Below are 14211 nucleotides of genomic sequence, written 5' to 3'. Positions count from 1 at the left end.
TTTAGAAAAAAAAAATCTGAGTGATTTTAAACCCAATCGTGCTTTCACTTTTCTTAGGTCCAACTGATCTTTCGTAATGGTTTTCATTGATCCTTCCGATAATTCAACAATGCCAGTAAGATCTCTGACTGTTAATCGTCTATTCTTAAACATCGATTACTTTATTTTATTGATGTGTTAATCATTAGGTGATGCTGATGACCGGCCTGTACTTGGTTCGTCGTTAACACGTTCTCGACCCTCTTTGAATAATTTGCTCTAATCAAATCCAATATCTCGTGACAAACAATTATCACCGAAGGCGTTTTCCAACATTTGACCACCAGAAATTTGATTCAGCACACAAAATTTAATGGAACTTCTTTGTTGCATAATTTCACTCTTCGTGAAAATCGCCGAATGCACTTTATGTACTTCAGAAAGACAAGCATATACTAAACACCAATGATTATTTTCATTTGGCATTTGGCACAGATGCCACTGACAGTCATACCAGCTTAAAAAAAAATTGTTCGACGAATGGGTTTTCGCGCGAAATTTACATTAGAAAGTCTTACTATTTTTTTGGCCACAGTTGGGAGTTTATATTTCTTCAAAGTACAACCCCTCGTTAAACTTTGACGAATAGATCAGGGATACTACTATTATTTTGAACTTTTCACATACCTAAAACATTGTGGTATTATTGAAAACTTGTATAAAACTGTGCCTTTCATCAGCAAACCCATATTAACTGCCATATGGCAACTCTACATGAAAAGTATTTGCAAACAAAGCTTTTATTGACATTGCTTAATAAAGATTTAACATGTGGATTTTGTTTTTGTAAACGAAGGCAGTTAACAAAAAAGTGTCAGAGCAACGCAGGCGAGCATTATTGATAGCAAAAACTACATTGTTTGATTGCAGTGACCTTTCAATATTAAAATGTGCGCTGTGAACTTCATAAAGGGTGTTATACGGAAGTCAAATAACTAAAAACAAATAAGAGTTTCAGTTTATAGTACATGCCGGTTCAATGTGATGATAAAGAAATAGAAAACAGAACAATTTTTAAATTGCTTTATTTGGAAGCCCACTGTCGGAAACCTTTTTTTTCGCAGAATGAAATCATGAACGCATACCCTACATAAATACGCTTTAAATGAAATTTTTCGTATCGCCGTTGGCTTTGATTTTATATAACTGTACAGTGAAAGAAGCAAAGTTTTATTTTTGTATAAAAAAATTTGTATGCGCTTGGAACCAGTTGCTACAGAGTATTATAGTTTTGTTCACCTAACGGTTATATGTGTCACCAAAAACTGTCTGTCTGTCCGGCCGTCCGCCTGTGCAAGCTGTAACTTGGGTAAAAATTGAGATATCTTGATGAAACTTGGTATGCAAAATAAAATTAGGAGTTCGTAGATGGGCGTAATTGGACCACTGCCACGCCCACAAAACGCCATTAACCGAAAACTTACAAACTGCTACAACTAAGCACTAAATTAAGATACAGCTGTAATTTGGCACAGGTGATCACAGTTGTCACCTGTGCGTAAAAAATTTTGAAAAAGTGGTCGTGGCCCCGCCCTCTTATATGTTCAATGTAAACATCTCCTAAACCAATAAAGCTACAACAACCAAAGATGGTAACTGGACTATTACAACTCCTAACAACAGTGCGAAAATGGATGAAATAGGAGGTTAACCCCGTTCTCTCCTCATATAACGGTACGGTAATTACGCCAGAGACATTAAATTTAACCTCCGAGATGGTATGAGAAGGATTTATGGAAGCCAGATAAATTAGACGACGGCCGTGACGCCGCTAACTTTTTCGTATTATTATCATATTTTCTATATCACAGTGTGAAAATGGGCGCAAACAGACTAATACAATCAAAACTGTTAAAAACCCTAGGTACCGAATATGGGGACCCCAGTACCTATAGTTGACTTTTGACCGAAAATATCATTCAGTGTGTGAGAAGATATACAATTGAAATTCAGACAGAATCCTTTCCTGTCAATAGTATTTCTGTGTATCAAAAATGGTTTGAATCGCGTCAATATTTCCCTGAGCCCCCATATACATACATATCTAATATATGTAAAGATTTTCGAACTCCCAGGTGACTTTATGCTGAATATATGAAATCGTGCCTGAAATATATACAATTTGGCGAAACTTTTTGGCCAATTCTAAATCGTTTCGCTAAACTTCAGATCATTTTTTGACCAAATAAACCTGGAGCTTCTGTCAATTTAACATTTCTCCATTTAGATCCATACTCAAGACCCCTAATGTAAGTTTTATAGTTTTTCTACCAATATTATTTAATTCTTCTTTTTTTAAAATAATAATTATTTAGATAAGTTAGGTAAAATGTCATGGTGGAGGGATCACACTTAGACTGTTGTACTCAGCCTTTTGTGAAAATTATTAGGATAAATGAATATTAAAACTTTTTCTTAGCTTGTACACCAATTTAACTGGTTGTGTTTGAAACTTTTATTTTCCTTTTTTTTTTCCTTTTATTTTGCGTGAAAACTTTTTTGTGTCAATCATAATTTTATTTGAATCAAAAAGGCAGTCAAAGTTTTGATACAAAATTGGTGCTTTCGCTAATATTTAACACAATTCAACACAAGGATCTTGATAGTTTAATAAAGACTGGTGCAACATGTGTAGTAAATTTAAGAATGTTACGCATTGCATATTTGATTTGGATGGTCTCTTACTAGATACTGAAGTGGTTTATGAAAAAATTGTGAGGCAAATAGCTGGCTCTTTTAACAAGTCTTACCCCCGTGATGTGCGATTAAAACTGCTTGGCACAACCGAGCAAAAATCGGCCGAAATTGCTGTCAACGAACTTGAATTACCCTTAACTGTCGAGGAATACCTGAAAATATTTTCAAATAAATGTAAGGAAATGTTGGGGAACTCACCGTTGATGCGTGGGGCAGAGCGATTGCTGAGGCATCTCGATGCTAATAAGATTCCTTTAGCATTGGCCACTAGTTCTGGCGAGCATATGGTTGAAATAAAAATTACTCATCATCGCGACGTCTTTAAACTGTTTCGTCATCGTGTTTGCGGCTCGACCGACCCAGAAGTCAAAGCAGGCAAACCTTCTCCTGACATATTTCTTATAGCTGCTTCTCGTTTCGCAGACAAACCTTGCCCATCAAACTGTCTTGTTTTTGAAGACGCCCCAAATGGCGTTCAGGCAGCCTTGAGTGCAGGGATGCAAGTTGTGATGGTACCAGATGACCTTGTGCCGAAGGAACTCCGCAAGGGAGCAACTCAAGTGTTAAAATCCTTAGAAGATTTTCGTCCCGAAGATTTTGGCTTACCGCCTTATCCAAAAACGTGCCAAGTTACAATTTAAAACCAAAAAATGACATTTCTTATCTCACATAAGAGCTTATAAACAAATAAACTTTAAATTGATTGTGAAAAAAGTGTGAAGACTATAATTTCCCAAATTATACCACGATACCCGCCGTTTTTAGGGAAAATAAATAGTGGGAGAAACAAGGGATGCCCGGGTGAATGCCGGCTACTTTTGGAGTTTGTCCTTGGCTTATATTTATTGTTATAGAGAAAGCCGCTTTTAACGGCAATTGCAGGCGTTTGCTCTGGAAGGTAAATTCGTGGTTATTATAGGGGTTTTTGGTTTTAGCTTTATCGCCTTTAATAAGGTCATCTTCAGAGACATTTATCTCGTTTATCACTTAGCAAGATTGAAGCAGATAACACAATAGTCAGCACACTTTTCCTGCACTTGGAAACTGGTGCAGCCTCAGATTCTAGTCAACAACAACCCTACAAAATAACACTCAAAGTGTAATACCTTGGCACTTCTACATAGAACAACGTCCATACCAAATTTTATAAAAACGCTCTAACCGTTTAGTGGTGAAGAAGTAACAAACATACACACTCATAAACTTTCGCCTTTATACTGGTAATGTGATTGCCTAACCCTAATCTACTGTTAGGTTAGGTTAAGTGGTCGATCATAAAAGGGGATCTTATTTGGATAGCTAATAACGCCGGTCTGTTGTGGTACCTAGAACTCCCAAAGAGTTTTATCATAAAGATCCTCATAAATCGACAGCCGGCATAACTGATACAATTTTTAAATCACAGTCTTGCAAAAGGGTAAAAAGTTCCTGGATGATTCCACTCTTCCTTCCCTCTTCCATTAAACTTTTACGATTTGGGCCCAGCTGGAGTATGGGTAATTTTTTAACGATTCCGTAGTTGTGATCTCAAGCAAACTCCTTGGTTTTCAGCATGGAAAAAATCATCAAACAAAGTTTTCGCGTCACAAACGAAAAGCTGCCAGACGCAAAGCAAATATGGAAAGAGAACTCAGGTTTCCTCCTGAACTTAGGTTCTTTCTCTGACAAAAAATGTGTAGGGCTGCATATTTTTATTTCGACACTGTGGTTATTTAGAGTACAGAGCTTCTTAAGGTAGATTATGTGACCTGAGTCTTATTTCTGTAATGATTCGGCTTGCTCTGAAATGTTCACTGTACGAAATACTTTCCGGCATTAATAATGGCAGAGCCTGAAGTAATTAAAAGTTGAGTTTACATGTTCCACCAATCAAAGCGTCGTACGCGCCTCTCTTCCTTTCCAAATTGTCTTCATATTCCGCTTTCAATGGCCGAGTTGTTCCTCAGCGTTTATGTTACAAGCCGCAAATCAGACGACAACCGAAATTCGGTTAGAATCCAATCAATCAATTCGTCGAATACCAGTCGGAATTGCTTAAATTAGCGTCTGCAAGCACACACAGCTACAGCGACCCATATTTATTCGAAATATGACCAACTCAACCGAAATTGATGCTTGCATACAAACCTATACAGCACTTCGGTGGCTCTGTTGATGATCTCCACCAAACCAGTCGATGAGTCAAACAAACAAATGCGAACCCACTGGGACCCGAGATATACATAAACGCTCGCATGCAGACAACCAACCTAAATGAGTGAACTGAAGCATACGCAGAGCCAAGCAATTGAACCATGCACTAATGCATTGTGGCCGCTGTGGTTTGATTAACAACAGACGCATTCGCAGAGGCCTCAACAGTGCCTGCTACACACAAGCAGACTGTGGCTATATCTCTCTGTGTAGGTGCATTCAGAGGCAGCATGCATGTGACAATGGCATATGTAATTCGCTAGAAGTTGCTAATTTACTGTGCCAGCGGGCAGATTTTCCGCTTCAACTCACACGAATGCGAACACGACTAGCGTAGATGCATACGAGACGGGTAGGATAGATACTTAGCGTCCAGAAGAAGACGAATAATAGCCTTCCTTTACCTCTATACAATTGGCACAGCGAAGTTCCAACTTATTGAACCCATTTGCGTAGTAGGATTTCTGGAGGTCAGCAAAGTATGCTCCAATGAAAGCAATAAAAACTTTAATCGATTAGTTTTTTTCCTCGAGGCGTAACTTTTTCAAGTTTGGGACAGCGTTTCTAAGCCTACCTCAAATAGTATTTCTATTTTGCCTTTTCCAGCTAGTAGATGGACATCACACCCTGTAGATCCTGGGTGTACGGCAAATAGAACAATCTTTGTCTTCATTGGACTGGTGGGTCTATGCTTTGTTGGAGTAAGCAATCGTGGTAATTATCAAGGCGACAACTTTTCGTCCAGAATGTGTCCCTTGCAGGTTTTTTAGATGCCTACTGTTCAGCCATTGGTGGACTGTCTTTTATCGTGTATTCCCCCGTGATGGCCATGGCTCAGCAAAAACTCTTTGAACCATTTTTATATGATCGCCAACGGAGGAAAATGGTCACCGTTCACGGCATTCATGGACTTCTTAACTTCACTGCACGATTTACTTCTAACACGAGGAATCAAATTACCAACAGATATTGCTCTTTTGAGAAAACCCAATTACCAGTCCGGCCAGAGCCTAAGTTCTTACCATACCGCTCTCGTATAAGTCTGTCGAAGAGCACCCGTGTGTAAGTATAGCGCAAACTATCAAACCGAGAATTATGGGGGACCCTCTCATGGAAATTTTGCCGTACTTAAACGTTCAAGCACTTGCTGTTCTTCACCGCTTGCTTCCACCACCTTGCTTACTCCTTACATATGGAACACTCTGTTCATCGTGCCAGCTTCGCCACCAGCTACCAATCATCTTCACTTGGTCACCGCAAAATTCAAAGCTTTGTGTTTGTTGAATTATGCGCACTCTAAAAGTGGCAAAATGTTCGGCTAACACAATCGCCCAACAATGGCACCGGTTAATACGACGTAGATTGTGCCGTTTGTTGAGCCTACACGGGCGGCATTTCACCACAACTGCGCATAAATCAACTGAAGGCGTTGCTAACTAACTTATGCTGGTGAAGGAGGTGATCACACAACGGCATAAAGTAACTGGAATCTATGCAGGTAATCAGATTTCCCAGCGCAGCTCTTTACAACGTAGTTATGGATCGTTCGATTATTGGTATTTTTATGGAAAACAGCAGCAATACGCCGAGGATATGTATATCTCCAAACCGAGAACTAATCATAGAAAATCCTATTAGCGAATAACAGAAGTACTTATGAACTCAATCCCAGAAAGAGTTTTAATAAATTTCGTGAGATTATAATTTCAGGTACTGATCCAACATATGGTATGTCATAGAAACAATCAGGGCTTTAACGCTATCATCTAAAGCATTAAATGTATTTGTAGTCAATAATAATGCAGCTGATTAGTTTAAAAACGCTGAAGTTGGTGGATTTCATGAACCCTACGCTATAGATGTGACAAAAACTCGAAATGTGAAGAAAATTCTTGAAGATAATTTGAATATGAAACCTTATGTAATAGAAACGTTGAAAAATTAATTCATGCGACCTGATAAGGAGCATGCATCAGCTTCTTTGTAGAATATGGTCGGACGAAAGCATGCCCAACGATTGGATTATAAGACTCTCTGTCCAATCCACAAAAAGGGAAAATCCACAATCTGCGCCAACCACCATGGGATAAGCCTCCTCAACATCGCATACAAGGTTCTATCGAGTGAAAGATAAAAGCCAACCGTCAAAAAACCGATGAGACTTTATCAGTGTGGCTTTACGCTTGATAGCAACGGACCAAATTTTCACCATGCGCCAAATCTCGGTCAAAAAGACCTGTGAAAAGAAGATCGACACACACCACAGCTTCGTCGATTTCAAAGCTGCTTTCGGCAGCACAAAAAGGAATTTGGTATGCTCGCAAAACTAATACGGCTGTGTAAACTGACGTTGCGCAATACCAAAAGCTCAGTCAGGATCGGGAAGCACTTCTCCGAGCCGTTCGATACCAAGCGAGGTGTCAGACAAGGCGACCCTCCTTCGTGTGACAACCTACCTACAGCCTACTTTTGGAGAAATTAATTCGAGCTGCAGAACTAAACCGAAAAGGTACAATCTTCTATAAAGTGTACAGCTGCTGGAGTATGCTGATGATTTTGATATCATTGGTCTCAACATCCGCTCCATTAATTCTGCTCTCTCCAGACTGGATAAGTAGCGTGAAAAATGGAACTAATAGTGAACGAGGGTGAGACAAACAGTCGTTCGCGACTTAGTTCCCACGTCACTGCTGACAGTCATAACTTCGAAGTCGTATATAATTTCGTCTATCTTGGAACCAGTAATAACGCCAACAACAATGTCAGCCTCAAAATCCAACGCAGAATAACTCTTGCCAACGGGTGCTACTTCGGAATGAGTGGGCAATTGAGAAGTAAAGACCTCTCTCGACGAACAAGTACCAAATTCCAAGTCACTCATTATTCCCGTCTTGCTATATGGTGCAGAGGCCTGGACGATGACAACAACTGATGAGTCGACTTTGAGAGTTTTCGAGAGAAAGGTTCTGCGACAGATTTATGGTCCAATGGATGAAAACACTCCAGCTCTGAAAGTATTTGACGCAGTACCCTCCGGGGGAAGCAGAGGAAGAGGAAGACATCCATTCCGTTAGAAGGACCAGGTGGAGAAGAACTGGAACTGGTTACTCTTGGAATCGCTAATTGGCGCCAAACAACGAAGAGGAAGTACGACTGACGCGCTGTCATAAACTCGGCTATAACCGCGTAAGCAATGTCTGCGCCAATAAAGAAGATGCAGAATAAGTGCGTAGTCTAAATTAACTGTATTCAAAACGAGATCCGAGCTATGGTTTTTATGCTGAACTTAGAACTCACGATCGGAATTCATGCGGTATGATTGAAAGCTTTAGTGGGTGCTCAAAACATAAGCTGCTTGGAAGAAAATAGATCGAATTATTTGGACATTTCCCTAACCTTCTTAAACTAACCTAACCAAAGTGGAGTTGTCTTCAATAATATTTGGTTGCCTGGAAACAATGCAAGTCGAAAATATATAGAATTGTTGAAAACTAAATTATTTTTCCGACTTCTCAGTGCATTAATACAACTACCTTTCTCTTCAACTTTGAACTATTCTTGAAATGATTACATTACATTTATTAGAACGAAATCGCCGAAAGAGCTCAAGTCTCTCTCAAAAGTGGTATAAGCATTGGAAAAAGTTTTGGCGTTGAGTGATTTACTTTGAAGAATTCAACGTTAATATAAACTTAAAAAAAGTTTAATTTATAATTTTGAAAACACCTTTTATGCAGACTCAGAATGACTTTAGGACACAGCTCGAACCGCGCAATAGAAATTTAAAGGTCCCGAGAAACTTTTCTTTAATATTCGAGAACACCATTTTAATTGTGATATATGGCAGACAATTCGTTAGTAGAATATTTGCTTGTCTGAAACGACACTTAACCTAGAAGAGATATTGAATAAATCAAGTCAAAGAATTGTCTACAACTGTTGTTTGAGAACCGCAGAGTCAGAGAGCATTGAAAATATGTTAAATAATATTTTTATTTCAATTGTATTGAAACCGGTGTGATGTCACATGCCCAAATCTTGATTCAAATACTTGAAGAAGGTTCAAGACCTGATCACTTCAAAAACTTTACTTGCTCTTGAAATTAAAATTCAATATAAGTTACTTGGCGATGCTTAGCTAGCAAAACCGACTCATATGTAAAGTATTCATACTTAAAAATTTAAGTGCATTTATGTATACCTAACTGAAACAAACTTGAATATATCATGAATAGCCAAAATTTTCATTTTTCCCCAAGCTTCATGCACATTCTTCGCCTTGCCTTTGTTACTTTAAGCCTCACATGTTTTTATAGCACAACTTGCCTCTTCTATAGCTGACTTTTGGTTATTGTAACGCAGATTATTGTCAGAACGTGACTGAAAAAATAACAGTAATCGCACAAAGCCAAGGGAAACAACAGTTTAGCAGTGTGGAAAACTTTTAAGCCACAACAACACATACGACAGCTGTCTTCTACTTAAATTTTTTGTTGACACTAGTATGAAAAGGAAACGGAAACGGAAATACTTAAAAAATGCACAAAGGCCTAATGCACGTTTTAAACTAGACCCTGCTATTATGTGCATCTGTTTGTAGTCCAAAACATATTTATACACCAACAGCACTAAAACGGTACATGTTGTGCCGTTGCAACGAGGCGAGCAAGACTTATGTTGTAGACGTGTCGGTTCCGAGTTCCGTAAGGAGCACAGTGTGTACACCAGCAAACATATCGTGAAAATTAAAAAAAATATATGTGGGAGCAAAGGGTATGATCGTACTTAAAAATTTAACTCAAAAACGTTTTAAGACTCAATCTCAATTACAGATGTGCCAACGTTTAAGGATTTCCGAAAAATGAATTAACACGTCACAACCACATCCTCCTTCTATCCGACTGATTTTACCTTCTATCAGGATTTTTAACTGAAATTAATTTCAACTTATCGGATCTTTGCTTTCGTCAGGGAGAATTCGCGATCTCTATTTATCGACGTATGACTACAAAGACCACGCAATTTTACAGGGTCGGTGCGTACAAAAGCACCCAAAGAGAGAACGCCACTATTTCTTCGCAACCATATCATAAACATGTTTTGACCACATAAAGAAAGATCCACAACAAACTTCAACTATGGTAATCGACAACAAAGACTTCTTTTGCGCTTGTCTATCAAAGAAACCAAAACTTTTTCTTTATTGGCGTGGACACCGCGGCAGTCGTTCCTCCGTTTCTCTATTTGGCGCCAATTGGAACTTCCAAGTGTATACAGGTTCTTCACTACCAGGTCTTTTCCACGGAAAGGAGTATTCCTCTGCTTCCCCCAGCGGGTACTGCGTCGAATACCCTCAGAGCTGGAAAAAAGCCAAATACGTTTCAGAAAACTTCTCCTTTCACATTCCCGTCCATCATTTTGAAGAATCCCAGATGACAATTCTTAGACAGATATTGGTTCACGTGTCTCACGGTTACGTCGACCCACCTACCGCCGGAACAATCTGATTAATTCCATTTTTTGTAAGTTATTACTTGAAATTAAAAGACTTATCTTAAAAAGTTTATTTTAACAGGTGATCCAGGTACTTTTGTCAATAGCCTTCTTTTGACAGATCACATGTTAGTCGTGTCAAGCTGTCATGTTATTTTTGTTCAGTTTTGTTTGGCATTTCATCATGGAAAGACTGAACAACATTTACAAATCGTTGAACTTCATTAGGAAAATTCACCTTCTGTAAAGAATGTGTTTTGCGCGCTTCGCTTAACTTATGGTCAACATAACCGAATAACTGGACCACGTCCAGTACGCAGTGAAGAAAATATAGTAGCCGTAACAGAGAGTGTACGCTGAATCGTCGTTCGAAGCAACTCAGCCTGACGTATGGAAGGACTTGTCGCATTTTAAGTCGAGATCTTAAATTGAAAACGTACAAAATACAGCTTGTGCAAGAACTTAAGCCACTCAATTTTCCCAAGCGACATCGCTTCGCTCTATGGGCTCTTGAAAAGTTCCAAGAAGATCCAACGTTTTCATGCCAAATTTTTTTATCGATTAGGCCCATTTCTAGCTCAATGGGTATATAAACAAGCAACATTGCCACATTTGGAACAAAGTTTAACCTGAAGATAAACGAGGGCTGGTATTTCATCTAAAAAAAAACGGTTTGGTGTGGTTTGTGGCCCGGTGGAATCATCGGTTCATATTTCTTCATGCCGGTAAAAACATAAACATCAATGGAGACCGTTATCTCGCCATGATAAACGACTATTTTATGCGTGAAATTGAAGCTCGCGATCTCATCGATTCAACATAACGGTGCTGCTTCCCACACAACGCATCAATCAATAGATATATTGAAAGGACACTTTGGTGAGCAGATAATTTCACGTTTTGGGCCGATAGATTGGCCCCCAAGATCGTGTGATATCACACCGTTAGACTTTTTCTGTGGAGCTACGTAAAATTTAAGGTCTATGCGGACAATCCCACTTCGATTTAGACCATAGAGTAAAACATCATGCGCGTCATTTGCCAGTTACCAGTCGATATCCTCGAACGAGAACGACGAAGCCGCGACCAACATTTGAAAGAGATAATCTTCCAAAAATAAATGTCAAAAGATGTTCTTTCGAATGATAATAAACATTTCCTTTAAATTTTAATTTTCTGTGTTTTTTCTTTAAAAAATTAGGAAACTTCGAAATAACACTTTACATACAATCAGAAATTGACGAATCATATCGGGGCAAAGCATTAGCAATGATGCTCCACATATTTCGGCCTTCAGCATACCTTCTTAATTAAGAAAACTTCAAGATTTTTTATTTTATCCGTCCACCACAGCTGAGTTCCTGTTAGTTGTGTTGGTATCGCACTGTCCACCATACTTCGTTATTATTTTCACTTAATACCCCGACTTATCGTTTCTAGATCAGCCAGAAAAAAACTACTACTATATGTAGTAGCGAGAGATGATATACCCTTGTCGAGTGGTCTCATATATATTTCCTCTTAGCAGGCACACAAGGTCAAGGACGCTTCAGTTTAAAAAATACATTGTTGTCCTTGAAGTTCTCTCACTCTTTTTCTAACTGTTAAAAAAAATCAGTAAAACATACGCCACTTCGCTCACGAGTATTTGCTTCTTGTGATCTGAGCTTTTCGAACTTACAATAAATGATGAAATATTTAATTTAAATTTTGTGTGCCAAAGTAAAACCTAACTCTTGAAACAAAGTACATAATTTAAAACATTGTCCAAAATCCCACAGTGCGTTGATGCCCACATGCACTAGAAAATATTAGTTTATCTATGTGTGTGTGGCACAGTTTGTTTTGTTTATGATTTGTGTCATTGTCTGGTCATTCGTTGACATTGGCTCAACGCCAACAAATTTGCGGAGCACACATGCACTCAGCCTGCAAATGCTCTCATAATGATCATACACATTATATACTCGTACATGTACATATGTACATATGTATACTTTTGTGAATTTGTGAACAGACAGGTGCCCAAGTGTACAGGTGATCCATTTGCGCTGAATACCAAAGACTTCAAATACTGGACTTTCACTTTCCGCCTCTCTTGTGTGCTCGCACACACACACACACATTTTCGCTGTGGCTATAGACATTACATGACGCTGACATATTTTCATACTTTTTCGCCTCTTTTGCTATTTGTTTGAGGACACCACATCAACTTGGCAGCAAAATGTTCAGATATGGGACAATTTAATATACGTGAGTACCGTTGGTGCACTTTGTGTGGGTGTGCATATGACTGGCAGTGTCCCAGATGTTAAAAATTTTTTGTGTTTTTCTCCCTCGCCTCCTCTTTCTACGGGCTCGCTTCATTTTTATCCCTCACAACGTCAACTAGGCGGTCTGTAGAGCTTCCTGTTGTGCCATATCTGTGTACTTTTCTCACCGTTTTTGCTGCTGTTACTTTTCCCTTGACTTTAAAGACAGCCCGCACTTCAATCACTGCCTGCCGTTACTCATACGCCCTGCACCATCGCCATCCGGCTCATCTCAGCTTTGTGTGTGTTGTACTTTTGCCATTTTATGGCATTTTTATGAGAGAAGCGTAATTTTGTCTTTCTTTTTTTGTGGTTGTTGTTGCTTTTGTGGCTGCGGTGACTAGCCAAAGGTATTGTGATGTGTTTGGCTTTGCACTTTTTTCACTTCATTTGAGTTCTTTGTTGTTGTTCATTTTTTACTTTTTGACAACACATGGTTTTTGTCCCTTGTCTTGCTTAAATGTTTAAATGTTCTAAAAATATTTAATGTCTTTATTCTGCGCTGTGGTGATTACATTTTGCCGCAAGCGAAATGGGGCAGAAGGGCTGGCAGCGGGAGCAGCTGGCAACTTCTGTGCGGTCGATATGTTCATAAAGCCATAAAACTCAGTGTGCCCACAAATGTATCTGGCGGGAGGGGGTGAAAGTTTAGGCCACCCACAGAGGCAATCATTGAGCGGAGCTGGCAGCTATCTGCTGGAATTTAATGTTTTATTTAATTTTTATTTATATCTTCATGACTTCCTTCCTAAGAAATTGGTGATAAAATTTAAAATGTTTTTCGATATCTGAAAAACTCTACGAAATGCAGTTAAATAAAGCAAAATTAGTTCAAATGGCTTTGAGGATGTTAACAGCGGAAAAAACAGCATTTCTCATATATACTTATATCGGGTGATTTTTTAAAAATTTGCAAAATCTCATCGGTACGTTAATTGGTTTGATTTACTTTTTGAAGATAATTTCACAAATGTTAAATAAAGATGGCAATGCCACACAGTTTCAAATTTTGGCTTTGAAATGGATAAGTTAACAGCGAAAAAATTTTTTGTGGGGCAGCAAGTTTCTCATATATACTTATATAATGATTTAAATGAAATTATCTTCAAAAAGTAAATGTCATGAACTCTAACGTTTCAAATAAAGAAATGAGATTTTGCAAATCATATTTTAAAAAAATCACCCGATATAATGACGCTTCGTATGGCTTCCATGAGAGAATCACAATTTTATACATATCTTTTGTAATCAGTACAGTACAGTAATCGTAAACTCACAATGTAATAATCTGAATAACAATGAAAAATATTAATTTTTACTCGAATACTCTTCAGTCCTTTGGCTTATATCTTTCATAACCCTGGTCGAGACCAACGGTCTGATACACTTAGTCGAGACCAATGGTGCAATGTGTTTACATACATTTGTATGTTATTTTTGTTCAGTTTTGTTTGGCATTTCATCATGGAAAGAC

At 38.5% G+C, this 14211-nt stretch overlaps 1 protein-coding gene across 1 annotated transcript; it reads left to right on the top strand.

Annotated features, from left to right (window-relative positions):
- Positions 1 to 2571: 2571 nt before the first annotated feature.
- On the top strand, positions 2572 to 3377 carry LOC126762708 (probable pseudouridine-5'-phosphatase). The gene has a single exon (XM_050479659.1). It carries the CDS (start codon positions 2667 to 2669, stop codon positions 3375 to 3377), a length of 711 nt encoding a protein of 236 aa, XP_050335616.1. The 5' UTR covers positions 2572 to 2666.
- The last annotated feature ends 10834 nt before the right edge of the window (positions 3378 to 14211 follow it).

This window comes from Bactrocera neohumeralis, chromosome 6 (genome assembly GCF_024586455.1).
Source record: "Bactrocera neohumeralis isolate Rockhampton chromosome 6, APGP_CSIRO_Bneo_wtdbg2-racon-allhic-juicebox.fasta_v2, whole genome shotgun sequence".
NCBI classification, from domain to species: Eukaryota; Metazoa; Arthropoda; class Insecta; order Diptera; family Tephritidae; genus Bactrocera; species Bactrocera neohumeralis.
Note: the sequence above shows the minus strand (reverse complement) of the source record. Positions and strands in the feature narration are given on the sequence as shown.

Coding starts and splice junctions, on each gene's coding strand:
- LOC126762708 (XM_050479659.1), top strand. CDS start 2,667: ATGTGTAGTAAATTTAAGAATGTTACGCATTGCATATTTGATTTGGAT.